At 42.0% G+C, this 16,244-nt stretch overlaps 1 protein-coding gene across 7 annotated transcripts in view; it reads left to right on the top strand.

Moving 5' to 3' along the window:
- Positions 1 to 16,244, top strand: part of TLR3 (toll like receptor 3) — a 58,691-nt gene that overhangs the window by 22,870 nt on the left and 19,577 nt on the right. For 6 of the 7 annotated variants that reach the window (XR_015058491.1, XM_085882521.1, XM_085882523.1 and 3 more), the window contains exons 5-6: positions 2,144 to 3,445; positions 15,621 to 16,018. Coding sequence is in view for 6 of the 7 variants with exons in the window: in XM_085882521.1 (XP_085738647.1) it covers positions 2,144 to 3,445; positions 15,621 to 16,018 (1,700 nt within the window). In the remaining variant the exon portion in view is untranslated. The remainder of the gene's footprint in view (positions 1 to 2,143; positions 3,446 to 15,620; positions 16,019 to 16,244) is intronic. The other variant, XM_085882525.1, reaches the window with a different exon arrangement.

The raw sequence follows: 16,244 nt of genomic DNA, 5'->3' as shown, positions 1-16,244 counted from the left end.
AGGTAATTTACTTGCTAGAAGGTAAACGTGGAAACATTGGTTCAGTTTGAAAGCCGATTTCCTTGAATCCCGATTTAGCACAACCCTGATTTTTTCGCGATGACATTTTATGGACCTCAACGATCGCATTATAACAGGGCCACACTGTCGTTTATTATCATTATGAAGTATTATGTACTGTACAGCGTACATAATTGTATGTGCTATTTTTATACGACTGGCAGCGCTATGTCAGCTACATCACTCGGCGATAGGAATTTTTCAGCGACATTTTTTTTTTCATTTTTTTTTTTTCAGAGCTGGCAGATCCGTCGTATATGCGATCCGTCGTTGCCTGGAATGTCGTTAAGCGGCACATGACTGTATATATGTGTGTGTATATGTGTGTGTATATGTGTGTGTATATGTGTGTGTATATATATATATATATATATATATATATATATATATATATATATATATATATATATATATATATATATATATATATATAATTGGTGGACGTGAAAGGTTACATGGTGTCCTTCACAAAAGAAGGTGAGCTACCGCTGGCACCTTGAACAAATTACAAATTCCTTCCCTTAATACTGCTGGGAAGGCAATGGCAAGCACCAGTTATAACCCTTGCCAAGAAACTGCTTTGGTAGCACGAACACACTGCAACAGAACATGCATGGTACATCAGAATCAGAAAAATGCCAACATACAACCTCATTTATGGTAAATACACTCAACGTATTTAGTCCCGCCTCTGAGGACCATCCTCGCTAAATTGGTGACCATCCGGGTGCAAGATTTGACCTCGTGTCCACTCACAGTCCACCATTACTTTTGTACCATTATCCATAGGGTATAGACACATATGTCTGTGTGTGTGAAGCCTTTTCTTTGGTTTCTATACAATTTCATACTTCTGGGACGATTGCACTGAAATTTTCTGTTTGTTATTTTTCACAAGCAGAAGGCCAACATCAAAACAAGATGATATTTGCAAAATCCATAAAACAAATTTGAGCTCAAAAATAATTGGTGGTTGAATTCAATGACCAAATACACAACTACTCTTCAAATTTCAAGTCAATCGGATGAAAATTGAGGATTTTAGAAATCTCACCCAAGTTGTTGACCTTTTGACCTCAAAAACAAGAGGCTTCTTCCTTATGAAAAACTCAACCATTTGGTGAAGTTTCATGAAGTTTGGTTTAAAATTGTGACCTGTAGGCGAAGACCGAATAACAAAATCGACTAACCAATATACTTGAAATTTTTTTTTTTAAATTGTTAATCAAATCGAAGTTAAAACATGAAATAACGACGTTTAGGTCGAGAGTGTAAATGCTTAGCGAAAGCGTTGACATTTCCACATCACCTTCGAAGGTGAATTATTTGTCGGGAATCAAACCAATTGCATTTAATTATTCATATTCACTCTGGATAATGGAAATTTATACAATGTACCAAGGTTATTTAATTCTTCATCAACAATATGCACTCACTTACTTACTCACTCACATTCATGATCTCTTCTGCACATTGTGATCATTTCCCATTCTCTTTCTCTCCAGGCCATTATTACTCGTTTTGGGGTTCTTCTCCTCCTTTCCTCTTTGTGTGTCCACTCCTCACTTGCTGTAATCCACTTCCCCCCCCCCCCAAAGCCCATGTTACTTTGTAAATCTGCAACCTCTTGTCATTCAGCTCCTCCATGAGCCCAGACCCATATATATATATATATATATATATATATATATATATATATATATATATATATATATATATATATATATATATATATATATATATATATATATATATATATATATATATATAAACATGAATTATTTGGAAATTAACTGCATTTAAATTTGTTGCTCAATGGTTCATTTTTCATGTTGATTGATATATGTAAAATGAAAAATTTAATAATGATCACTTTTAGGTATTTTCAATTTTGGACATTTGGACTTATGCTTCAATTTAAATGATATACAGAGGTGTCAGGATGCTGGATTATTTGATAAATCTTTTAACCAATTGTGTAGATTTGCAAAGAAATAAGCAAAGGGTACTATATAATAAATATACATGCAGTAATACCGGTATTTAATACTCTGAATTAAAAAAAAATGTTTTTACTCCACAGTTTGAAGACGGGTGTTTCAAAGATGTCAATTTTGAAGTCCTGATCTTAGACTATTGTCCTCTTGGTCCTGCTGGAGTAGCTAATCTTACTGCACAACTGCAAGACAGCACTGTCAAGATATTATACTTGAAAGCTGTCAGCCTCAATATTGTAGACAAATGGACTTTTCAAGGCCTCAATTACTCAATGCTGCAAAGGTTATACATTTCAAATAATGGACTCACGACAGTTGAAGGCAACTCTTTCTCTTGGCTACGTCACCTGGAATACCTAGATCTCAGCAATAACTGTTTGAGTGCCATTAGCGATACGATGTTTGAAGGTCTCAAAAGCTTACAGCACCTGAATCTAAGGAATGCAACTGAGCAGCTGAATGCTCTAACAGAACAGACATTCGCTTCACTTGCCACGTCTCCACTTCTCTATCTTGACCTCAGTCACATGGGTATCACGATGCTGGAACCAAGAGCCATGTCTCATTTCCCTGTGCTCCGTTGGCTGAACCTGGGCCTAAACAGAATCAAACACAACTTCCAGGGTCCTGAATTCAAGGGGCTGAACAACATCAGTGATATATACCTGTCGTACAATCCCAGAATATCGCTTTCCAATGGTGCTTTTTCATCAACACCAACCCTAAAACGCTTAATGCTTTCTCATACACACCTAAACAACTTGTACGCATTTCCATTCAATCTCCCTAACCTTACACACCTCGATCTTAGTCACAATAACATGGATAACTTGGCAGATGGAATGTTTAATTCTTTGCAAAGCCTTAAGGTTCTTCTGCTTAGTCACAACAATCTAGCTCGTTTGTGGAAGCATAACAATCTGCCTCATGGGCCAGTGTTTTTCCTCCGAGGCCTTGCTAAACTCGAGGAGCTCCAGCTCCAATCCAATGGCTTTGACGAGATCCCATTACAAGCCTTTGCAGGGCTTTCACATCTCAAGAACCTTGACTTGAGCCTCAACCTTCTCAATATCTTACCTGATGGTGTGTTTGCACCGCTGTCATCAATACGTCATCTCGACTTGCACAAGAATCAATTTACAGCCGTGGAACGTAATGTTTTTGCATCAGTCATTTTGCAATTAATGGAACTTTCTCTCGCCAAAAACCCATTTGACTGCACTTGTGACAGCTTGTCTTGGTTTGTCGAGTGGCTTCGGAATGAAAGCAGAGTGAAGATTGATGGCCTTCATTCGGACTACCGCTGCAAAACCCCACTGCAGTATTTCAGCCAGTCCATACTGCAGTTCGACACTTCTCCTTGCAAAGACAATGCACCTTTCTTCCAGGTAACCAGGATGTGATCATAAACCAAAGCATATATATATATATATATATATATATATATATATATATATATATATATATATATATATATATATATATATATATATATTGTTGCTGTGTGGGGATTGGGAGGGATTGCTGTCAATATCATAACGCTGTTCTGAACACTTACCAGATTGTACAAGTTTGAGATCTTATCCAGTTCAAGTAACACAAAGAGTGTAAGGATAAGAACCTATGGACATGTGAGTCATTTTGAGTGGGCTGTATTGGCCATTTTGCATGTCGTGCATTAAACCGGCATCCGTGTACATGCGAGCACAAAAACCTGCCCTGACGGACACTAGGGCAGACTGTTCGAGTAGCTACTTGTAAGGCACTTGAAGCAAGCTGCTCCGCCTGTTTTGGCACTCCTGGATATGTTGTTTTGTACCCGCATATTTTGTATATTTGCGAAACAGGCGATAACGACACTATAGCAATGGAACACAAAAACAATTCGATATAATTTATTTCTCCTCTTTTTCCATTATTACCTCCACCACCGAAGGTGGGCGGAAGTTATGTTTTCACCCTTGCCTCTCTGTCTAGGAAAAGGATATCTCAAAAAGTTGTGGACAGATTTGGCCGAAATTTAGTGGACAGGTTGGGTGTGTGACAAGGACGAAATGATTAGATTTTGTTGAAGATCTGGATCCGGATCAGACTACTTTAATATTAAAGTGTTTCTTCACCATTGAGAAATAGGGACAAAAACGATATATAGCACGAGATCTCAAAATGTTGTGGAAAGATTCGGATGAAACTTGGTGGACGAGTTAGGTGTGTGACAAGAACAAGCCGATGAAATTTTGGAGGTCCAGATCCACATCCAGTCCATCAGTGGGATCCAAAACATAAACTGTTCAGCTTGGCGGAGGTGTGCGCTCCAACGAGTGCCTTTCTCGTTAATTCCAATTATTCTGAAGAGCATGCACGGTTTTATCCAGTATGTTGTGCATGTATTGAGTTTCGGATTTCTCTGTAATCCTCTTACCATGAAGAATAACACTGGGCTGCATTTGAAATATTTTTTTCAGAGGTCTAGGTTTTCTCAACGGTTCTTGTATGTTTTTTGCATGCTGAATTCAGAAATGTATCTAATTTCGCTCAATCAGGTCAAGTTTTCAATCAGGTCAAGCTATCTCAATTTTAAGGAAAAAAATAATCAAAATTTTTGTTTTCTTAATTGGCATTTTTTAAATTCAAAATCAGACTTAAATTGACAGAAAATGTACAAACTATACATATAATGACACACAAGTACACTTAATGTGGAAGAAAGTGCCTTCTCAATTACTTTCATTTCAATTTCAGAAAAATATAGATAAATCGTTGTTTCTGGCAACACCCAACTTCAGTCGCTCCAGCAGTCGCTGTTTTCCTTCGTCTTTTTAATGTTGAATTTCACATTATCGGTACTTGTGCGTCATTTTATATATAGTTTGTACATTTTCTGTCGATGTAAGTCTGATTTTGAATTAAAAAAAATTATTTGATTTTTTTTTTCCTTAAAATTGAGATAGCATAAAAACTTGACCTGATTGAGCGAAATGAGATACATTTCTAAATTTAGCGTGCAAAAAACATATGGAAACCGTTGAGAAAACCTAGACCTCTGAAATGACGCAGACCAGTGTAATAGATTTGTAAGAAACTGATGAAATTAACATGAAGTCAATTACTATCATGACGCGGTTTATTTAGAAGCTTTAAAATCATAATTCTTAATAGTTTCCATTTTACAGTTTCTTGGATCACCATTAAGCTTTTACTTAAAATTTAGTAAGGCAAAAAAATCTTCACCTTGATACATTTATGTGAAGTGATCAGGAAAGCAAAGATAACGTTGTTAATGCTTGACATATTTGGCTCGGCGGCGTAGGGTCTAAAAAATCTACGGCCGCTAGCAATTATAGGGTGGCCGCAGTATTTCCACGGCCACTCAATGTAGCAGTCACATGTTTTTATTTTTCGGGGAGCCGCACGTGGTATTTAGAAATTGTGGAAACCGAAAATGTGGGGGTGCCGTACGGTCTTTGATTTGATGTCACACGGTGACCTTAGGGTGTCCGTGCGGCGGCCATAGCATTTTCAAGGCAGACGCAAAGTAGCCTCAAGGTGCCTGCAAGGCGACCGCTGGGGGGGTGGGGGGGGAGAACGTGCGGCCAGACGGACGGTAACGAGTGGGTATATATACCAGTTCTTTTTCATATGTATATCATATCTCATTATCTGTCATATAGATTGTGGACCAGGTTATATATAGATGTGCTGTATAATATGATATTATATATGTGCTGTATAAACTGTATAATATGCTGTAATAATATATAATATGAAATGTGATGATGTGTGTGGCAAACACCTATACTCCGATCTCTAGCGGTAGCGCACGGTGTACGCACGGTCGACACAGACTGCCACGGAGGCCGTACGTAGGACGCACAGCGGGCGTAGGTGAACCGTGCGTCAACCCTTTGTTGCCCGCAGGTAGTCACACAGACCGCAAGGCCACCGTACGGTGAACACAGGGACGCCTTAGGACTACCCTACGGCGACCGTGGAAATAGTGCGGCCGCCGTAATTTTTGGGGGGTTGGCAAAATTCATTTTTTATTGATAAGAGCCTACGGCAACCGCACGAATAACGCAAGCCCACCATACGCCCTACGTACGGTCGACGTGGAACACATCTACATCATGGTTACAGCTTGTCGAATTGCTACGGCCAACCTAGAAATGAAAAAAGTTATAACTCCGCGCTATAATTCCACGGAGACCCTACGGCCTGTAAAAGATAGCCATACGCCCTAGGGCCACCCTGAGGGCACCTCAGAAACTCTGCAGCCGCCGCATGTTTCTGTCAATTCAGGGAGGGTATGGCCGCCGTATCCTAGCCGTAGAGCAAATGTGACTGAGGTGTTAGCTAAATATTGAGTGGTTAAATGATGAGGATTTCAAGACATGGTCATTTCCTCTAGTAAGACAGTATGACCTATCCTTATCTTCTTGGTCCACCCAAAAGCCACATGGAGCCCGGGTTCATCAGAACAAGTGTATCGCACATGGCGACACAACGGAATTGAACAAACTGGGGTGACGTCGACACGTGCACAGTGACCCTATAGCTTGCTTTTGTGGAGACAGAAAAGTTTAAACATCATTCCCGAACAAAAAGTTGAATCAACAAAGTATATGTGAACACTTGCACTGATGAGCCAAAACATTATGACCACTGACAGGTGAAGTGAATAACATTGATTATCTTGTTACAATGGCACCTGTCAAGGGGTGGGATATATTTCGCAGCAAGTGAACAGTCAGTTCTTGAAGTTAATGTGTTGGATGCAGGAGAAAAGACCTGAGCAACTTTGACAAGGGCCAAATTGTTATGGCCAGATGACTGAGTCAGAGCATCTTTGGAACGGCAAGGCTTGTGGGGTGCTCCTGGTCAGCAGTGATGAGTACCTACCTACAGTGGTCCGAGGAGGGACAAACCGGTGACGGTGTTGAGTGCCCAAGGCTCATCGATGTGCGAGGGCAACAAAGGCTATCCCGTCTGGTCCGAACCGACAGAAGCTTTACTGTGGAACAAGTCACAAAAAAATGTAATGGTGGTCACGGGAGGAATGTGCTACAATCTACAGTGCATCACACCCTGCTGCGTATGGGGCTGCGTAGCCGCAGACCGGTCAGAGTGCCCATGATGACCCCTGTCCACCGTCAAAAGCGCCAATAATGGGCATGCGAGCGTTGGAACTGGACCTTGGAGCAGTGGAAGAAGGTCGCCTAGTCCGATGAGTCCCGTTTTCTTTAAGATCACGTGGATGGCCATGTACGTGTGCGCCATTTACCTGGGGAAGTGATGACACCGGGATGCACTGTGGGAAGATGGCATGCCGGTGGAGGGAGTGTGATGCTTTGGGCAATGTTCTGCTGGGAAACCTTGGGTCCGGCCATTCATGTGGACGTCAATTTGACACGTGTCATATACCTAAACATCATTGCAGACCAGGTACACCCCTTCATGGCATTGGTATTCCCTGATGTCAGTGGCCTCTTTCAGCAGGATAATGCGCCCTGCCACACTGCACACATTGTTCGAGAATGGTTTAAGGAACATGATGAAGAGTTCATGGTGTTGCCCTGTTCTCCAAGTTCTCCAAATCTCAATCCGATTGAGCATCTGTGGGATGTGCTGGACCGACAAGTCTGATCCACGGTGTCTCCACCTCGCAAGTTACAGAACTTGAAGGATCTGCTTCTTTTTTTTTTTTTTTGTATACCTTGGTCGAGGCTCGTATGAGAGCTAACACACAACTCACAGCAAGGAGGCATGAGACAAGAGGGGTGGGAGTGGAAGGGACAAAACATTGGGGAACACACACAGGTGAACTGTGGAAGGGAGAGGGATGGGGATGGGACGGGGAACATGGCGCGGAGAAGATGGACATTACAGGGACTTTCAGGAAGGAAAGCAGGAGAATTGAAGGAAGTGGGCTTGGGTGGATTATCGGGGGTAGAAAAGATCGAGGATTTGGATGGGGGAAGATAAGAGGTGGTGGTGAACAGCTGTTTTGAAAGCCTGGAGGGAAGAATGGGAAAGAATAGAGTGAGGAAGTTTATTCCAAAGGCGGGAAAAAAGAGGAATGAAAGAGTGAAGATGAGCAGTGATTCGTGATTTTGGTAGTTTTACCAGAAGGGGGTTGTTGGCGGACCTTGAGCGCCCTGTGGAAATGTGGTTGGGACAAATCGCAGAGAGAGCAGGGGGGGCAAGGCTGGAGAGGAGTCGGTAGAAGACAGAAAGACCACCGACCAACCTGCAGTGATTGAGTGAGAGGCCCAAAGACTCAGCTTCATTGCGGGAGATGCCAATGATCTTAAAAGCCCTGGTTTCGACAGCGTGAAGTCGAGAAAGGTGGGAGGCAGGAGCACCAGCCCAGAGGGGAGAGCAGTACTCCATCAGGCTACGGACAAAAGCTTTGTAAGTGGTCAGGAGCTCAAGAGGGCCGAGGAAGGACTTTGCACGACGGAGGATTCCCAGTCGGCGACTGGCTTTTGAGGAAAGGTTGGAAATGTGACTTTCCCAGGAAAGGTCATGGCAGATAGTGAGACCCAGAAGCTTGAAAGAAAAGACTTCTTCCAGAGGATTGTTGAGAAAGTGGATGGGGGGGTTTTGTAAACGGTCCTTTCGAAGAGACATAGTGAGAGTGTGAGATTTGTCTGGATTGAAAGACATGTTCCACGTGTTGGACCAGTTTGTGATTTTATCCAGATCTGCAGTGAGCGAAGAAGCTGCTGCTTGCTGGTCTGAGGGATGACAGATGGTACGGCAGAGGGTGGAGTCATCGGCAAAGAGAAATAGAGGATTTTCCAGAGAGTCCGAGAGATCATTGATGAAAACCAGAAAGAGAACAGGGCCCAGAACGCTACCTTGAGGAACTCCAGCCTGCACAGGAAGAGGGGATGAAAGAACTCCATTTAGGGCCACACGTTGACTGCGACAGGAGAGGAAGTCTGCGAGCCATGAGTGGAGATGGCCTTGAATACCATGGGAAGAGAGTTTGGTGAGTAGGGCAGGGTGCCAGACTGTGTCAAAAGCACGTGATATGTCCAGGGATACGTCTCGGATTTCCTGTCTGGCATTGAGGACCTCCATCCATTGATGGGAGAGCAGTAGCAGCATATCCAGGGTAGAGTGACCTGGTCTGAAACCAAATTGATGATTGGAAATCAAGCCATTGGAGAAGAGGAAGGATTTCATGTCTGAAGCGATGATGGATTCCATAACCTTGCTGATGATTGGGAGAAGGCTGATTGGTCTGTAGTTACAGGGATCTGTTTTTGCACCTTTTTATGCAGGGCAGTGATGTTAGCAGATTTCCAAGCAGATGGCAGATGACCTTGGGAAAATGAGAGGGTGAATAGAACAGAGAGAGGGTGAGCAAGAGCAGAAGAGCAGGCTTTGAGGACACGTGGGCTGATGCCTTCTGGACCGGTTGCAGAATCTGACTCGAGGTTTGAAAGCAAGCTCTCCACCTTGTCAGGAGAAAAGGATACAGAGTCCAGGGACAGTTGGGTGCGACTGGGTAAAGTGGGTAGAGATAGTGATGGGTTTGGGACACAAGATTTAGCTGCAAACACCGAGTTTAGACATTCAGCTTTATCACGTGTGGAATCAGCAGTGCGGCCATTTGAGGTAAGGGAGGGGATGGAGGGGGAACATACACCAGAAACAGATTTGATTAAACGCCACCAGGATTTTGAGGAGGGAGAGAGGTTTGAGAGTTCAGACTTGAGATGAGAAAGATGTTGTTTTCTGGCTCTCCTGAGGGTAGATACACACTTGTTCCGAGCTTTGTGGAAAGAACTGAGATTGCCCTCAGTTGGGTTTGCTTTCCATGAGGCAAAGGCAAGTTGTTTCAGGACAACTGCCTCGCCACAAGCTTCAGTAAACCAAGGGCGGGAGGAAGGGTAAGACAACTGAACACGAGAGGGGATAAATCTGTGCATGAGGGAGAGCAAGTTTCTTTGAAAGAATTCCCAGGATGAGTTGATGTTTGAGAAAGTAGTGATAGGAGACCAGTCTGTAAGTTTGATGGCTGCTCGGAGACCCTGCCAGTCGGCTTGAGTGAAATGCCAGACTCGACGGCGGTGAGGTGGTTCTCTGATAACAGCCAGAGAGATGTCCACTTTAACAAGGACGTGGTCAGAAGAACCAATTGGAGCGAAGGAAGAGCAGCAGATATTGTCGGGGAAATTTGTCAAAATCAGATCCAGAAGAGATGGAGTACCATTGGTTGAGATCCGGGTCGGGAAGTTGACCGATTGAGTCAGTCCCAATGAGTCACAGAAAGCTTTTGCTGATGTCCCATGGCAGGTGAGAGAGGTACCCACACCTAGCCAACTGGCGTGATGACAATTGAAGTCGCCACATAAGAGGAAGAGAGAGTTTTGATGAGAAGTTAGAAGATGGTCCATGTTTTCGGAGAGTGAGGTGTAGATGGAGTCATCACTGTTCGGTGGACGGTACAGTACACATATAAACATGAGGTGGGAGTGGAGGGGAAGCCGAAGCCAGAGGTATTCCTGGGGGTGTGGGGGAGTGAGAGCAGTGCAGGGAGAGTGAGGAATAGAGTCTTTGATGAAGAGAGCAACACCTCCACCAGGACGAGGCTCAGGTCTGTCATACCGTAAGAGGGAGTAGCCAGGGAGAGATACTTGGGAGTCATACACGTCTTGGGAGAGGAAAGTTTCTGTTAGGCAGATAATGTCTGGTTTGTCAGTGGCAACCTGCATGGAAAGATCTGAAAGGTTTGAGCGAAGGCCCCGCATATTTGAGGTCCACACTTTTAACGAAGAGGTAGGGGAGGAGGCTTTGGGTGCAGGAGGTGGAGGGGGCGGGGGAGGGTAGGACGAGGGACGAGGGGGGGAGGTAAGGAGGGTTGCTGAAGGAGTGTGGGGTATTGCAGAATAGCGAGGGGAGGGGGCCGAATGAGGAGGAGAAAAGGCTCTGTGGTGCTGGGAGAGAGGGGGGACAAGAGACAAGGAAGATGGCAGTTGAGGATTTGAGGAGGTGGAGTGAAGAGATGGAGGTGAGAGGGCAGTGGAGGGAGGCAGGTTGGTGGATGAGAGGGGGGCAACTTAGAGAAGGAAGAGTGAGGGGGATGAAAGGTGGGAGAAAGGTGAGGGGGAATTTTTGAAAGAGGTGAGAGGGAGGCTTGGAGGGAGAAGAGTGGGATGGTTGCTTTGTGAGTGACAGTGAGGGGTGAGGGGGGTGAGTTGGCACTGAAGTTGGAAAAAAAGAATGGTTGATGGAAAGCGAGCATCCATGGCAAACTGTGGTTTTTAAAAGTTTTAGGTCAGAGATGCGATTTAACACAATTCTTGATGGATGCAATGAAGGCGAATTCAGAGCATGGAGAGAAGAAGCGCTGTAATAGTTGGATTTTTTAGGCAAGGAATGAAGGAGAGGTCGAAATGAGAGTAGTCTGTTAAAATAGCAGAAGAGTAGTGCATTGTGAAACAGTAAAGAGTACCACATGTGTGAGAGAGGAAGATGAAGCATTATAAGATCGTTTTTGTTGTTAATATTAATGTATGAGAGAGTTCAACAGATTAGGTCATGGAAGTGTAAAAAAAAAAGAAATTGAGGAAGACGAGGAGGAAGTTAAGAGGAAGAAGAAGTAGCAGAATCGGGAGAAGGTGAGCGTGTTGTTGTTGTTGTTGTTGGGTATATATATATATATATATATATATATATATATATATATATATATATATATTTTTTTTTTTTTGAGATAAGAAAGAGATTAGTTGGGAGAATGGGGGATGTTTGGAAAGTGGGGAGGATGAAAATTGAAGGTAATGGGGAGGATAGAAATTGAAGGTAATGGGGAGAAAAAACAAACAAACAAACAAAAAAAAACGATCGAACACCGAGTGGAACCGGTAGGCCTCAAGCCTAGGACTAGGCCTCAAACACCAGGTAAGAACGTCGACATAAATACTCACAAAATAGCACGATTTTTGAAACAAAACCGAACGAGGAACACACATTAACATGTAGGTGAGAAAATTAAACAGTTAAAACGGGACAAATAACAACCGGAACTTAACTTTGAGAACGTCAGCAGGGAGCCCCGAAGGAGACCTCTTGCCGCTCAAAACCGGAACCGGAAGTGATATCTTGGTGCTAATATCTTGGTGCCAGACACCACAGGACACCTTCAGGGGTCTTGTGGAGTCCATGCCTCGGCAGGTCGGCAATGTTTTGGCGGCACACGGAGGACCAACAGCATATTAGGCAGGTGGTCATAATGTTTTGGCTCATCAGTGTATGAAGATGTAGGTGGCTATAATAGCACACCATGCTGACTCTAAAATAAATATATTAGTTTTTATCAAACATCACTTCCATCACAAACGTGAGCACATGTTACACCCTGCTGATCGGAAAACCAGGATCGAATATGGAAGAAAAGAAATAAAATTATCATGAAGTAGTAAATACAACCTTTAGTAGTTAACTTTCCAGTAATTTCGACAGAAACTGTGGCATCTTTCCATTCGGAAGTCCCTGATTGGCTGCAAATACATGTGACATGTTTCATAATAAATGAAGGGCCCACAAAGGCAAGATGTGGCAGCCTCTGTATAAATTATTGGGAAATAAACGAAGTTGCATTGCTGCTTAATGGTGCATTTGTTTCGTTTTCCAGATAAGGAAATTAAAAGTAAAGAAAACATTGGATAATAATCAAAAGTAATATTTCTGTTTTTGAAGTTTGAATTTAGATTTTCCTCTGATGATGCTCCTCAAGAAATATGGCAGCTTCAAACGTCTAGCTACTTACTCCGTACCCAAAGCTTGAACTCCATCTCAATTATCTTTGATTTGTACTCGTTTATTAGATTATATAATTTATATACAAGGGTTTATTTACACATTACGTGTGCATAACATGCTCATTTTGACACCGTTCCTAACCCCATCCCTAATATGGACAGCATCATCATAACCCTTCTCCCCTGTACACAGTACACATTGGTACTGTGAGTTAGTTGATGCTGTTCCTGTAGTTTCAGTTTGGTTTCCACCTTTTGAGAATGTACAAAGTACAGGGTTTACCTGATTGGAATTCTCATATGAGCACATTGGTCAACTTTGCTGTGATCCTAGGTTTGAATACCATCGACTGTGTTGATTCAAAAACTATCTCAAAAAATGTCATTATTATTTGTGTAAAAGTACTTTTATGTTTCCCAATGGCCTTGCCCTATGTGTCATGATACAAGTACAAGCTATAAGCTTCTCCATGAGCTTTAAATGACTGTTACAAAGTGTATTATATATCTGTGCTTGGCTTGCAGAATATAGAGCCTCATGTCTCTGAGTATGTTTAAATACAATTAAGAAGGAAGAATATTTATTAATTTAAAAAGCTTCAACATGCCGCAACACATCCCCCATCCCATATTTGGCACTTCATCCCTTCTCATTAATCATTGATTGTGTAACAGCCCATAAATGATCCTCCTTCCTCCCCTCCCCCCCCACCACCTCCCCTCCTTTAACATGCATGCTAGCAGTATAGACGCTCTTCTGCGTAAGAGCCCTGGATATGTATTCTACCACTGGTCACTCCTTGGTAAAGAAGAACATAGAAAGAAATTCTGAGTGAATCCAAAGAAATTCATCAATTCAACCAACAGAATTGATTTCACTAAAGCACAGTCTTCATTTATCCAAGTGTTCACAGATGAATGGATCAAAAAAGGATTACGATTGCATCCAATGATGGAATCCTTGAATCAATGAATGGTGGGATCAGAAAACTGAAAAACAAAATAAGAACTAGATGGTATCCATGGAATACTTACCCTGCACAGGACTTGAGAAGGATTTGGTGCAAGCCAACTCTTGTGGTTTTTTTTTTAAGGTTTTTTTTTTCTTTGATCCAATATGATGCCAGACCAGTGACCGATGTCAGTTTTATTAAACTATATTTCCCATGGGTAGTTGATCAATTCGTTAAAGTTTTGCATTGATCGTTTCGTGGTTTCACCAATTGCAGACATTTTTCTTTTCATACTGACCGAATGAAGCGTTGCACTTGTCAAATTATGACGTCATAATGAAGGAACCAATGACATCATCATTAACATCTCTTATTTCCCATGGGGAGTACATTACAATGAGCCATGTTTCAATTTTTCCCATGAAGCGGTTTTGGAGATATAGAGGTGCAATTTTTTTTCGGTTTTTCGAAGATGGTGTCTGTACCACATAACATATGACGTTATAATAATAATAATTATTATTATTATAAATTCCTCCAGGAGGAGGTACACCTATGATCAAAATTTCATGTCAATTGGCCCAACAGTTGCAAAGAAAAAATTTCTTCATTACTTATCGAATTAAGCATTGTGCTTGTCAAATTATGATGTCATAATGAAGAAAGTGATGACATCATCATTAACACATCTTATTCCCCATGGGGAGTAATTGACAATGAGCCATGTGTACATTTTTGCCATAGAGTGGTTTAGAATAAATTGAGGTGCAAAGTTTTTCGGTTTTTCCAAGATGGCACCTGTACCACATGACCCACGACGTCATAATTATCATTATAAATTCCAACAGGAGGAGCATACCTATGGTCAAAATGTCGTGTCAATCAGACTAACAGTTGCTGAGAAAATGATTTAAAAAATGCGGACACATACGTACGCACACACGGCACACAGATGCGAACGATCACATAACCCCACTTTTTGCTTCTCGAGCGCAGGGCAACAACTATCTCAAGATGATGTACAATCAAGATGAAAATTAAATGTGATAATCTAACTCAAAAATGAAAAGTGTACGACTCAAATATAACTTGAGATCACAATGAAATGGTGGACTCGAAGCCGCAATGAGATTTGACACAATGAAGTCACAAAATGAAAGAACAATCAACTTGGAAAAACCTGCAACAAAATCGAGCATAACCGACTTGTGAAAACCTTGATGCAATGTGATACAATCGACTTGAAAAACAAATATGTTTAACCATCTTCATACTGCTTGCACTCGGAAAGCACAACATCGTGTGATGATCTGGTTGTGATGAAGATAACAAGGTTGGTTGCAGAATGCACCCCAAAGCTCAATTGAACCAGGAGGTACAAATTATCCAATCAGAATTAAGATGATGGAAGCGAAACTTCAGAAGGTATAGGAAAAGCAAGAAAATAAAGTAGGAAGTGAACAATCAATGTCCCCCCCCCCCCCATTTCAACAAGCAACATTCACTGCCGTTCTCCAAATTAAATTCAAGTTATTAATTTGGTCCCAAATTTTCCCCTTCATTCCAATTAACCTGCAATTGGTCATTCATTTTGGCTCATTACCCCGGGGAAAGAAGAGTAGCTATCTGCTTGGTGACTATATGCAATTGAGACTATAGATATCTCTGAAATATATTTTTATTGGAAAATTATGTGGTCATATATTTTGACATTTATTATCTCTCAAAATTGTAACTTTGTAATTTGTAAGTCGTAATTGTTTTTGATGAATTCCACTGGTAATTTGGTCATTTTCATGTAAATATTAAAAATAATTTTTGCATTTTATTTCCAGGTGTTTTTGATTTGTACCATTGTGGTATCTGCATTCGTTGTTCTGGCCCTTCTTTTCCACCTTGAGGGTTGGAGATTGGAGTATTGGGCAACTGTTCTCAGTCACCGGATGTTGGGCTGTGATCAACTGTTGCCAAAAAAAAGTGTAGTGGAGCAGAACGAGGCTGCACCGCGTTATCGCTTCGATGCATTTGTAATAAACGCCCAAAAAGATGGCCATTGGATCGCTCAGAATGTCGAGCCACTGGAAGAAGGTGGCGGATTGAGATTGTACCTCGAAGGACGCGATGAAGTTGGAGGTGACTTCAAACTTGACGCCATTGCTCAAGCCATGCGTGAGAGCCGCCGCATTCTAGTGGTGGTGACGCGCTCACTCTTCAAAGATACCTGGTGCCGCAAGTATGTCTTCCAAAATGTATAGAAAAAAATGTGGTGGATAAGGTGATATTTACACATTATGTACTCATATTTACATATTCTATCCCCTGTCCTACCTTTATGTCCTACATATTCTCTTTCTTCGATCCCCTGATTTAACATTGCATTTATCTATAATATAAAAGGAGCTCAGTCTCAGCGTGACTGCGTCCGTCCATCCGTCTCTGCATCTGTCCATCCTTGCTAG

Source organism: Eptatretus burgeri, chromosome 5, assembly GCF_056783735.1.
Source record: "Eptatretus burgeri isolate ZD-2024b chromosome 5, Ebu_testis_v1, whole genome shotgun sequence".
NCBI lineage: Eukaryota > Metazoa > Chordata > Myxini > Myxiniformes > Myxinidae > Eptatretus > Eptatretus burgeri.
Note: the sequence above shows the minus strand (reverse complement) of the source record. Positions and strands in the feature narration are given on the sequence as shown.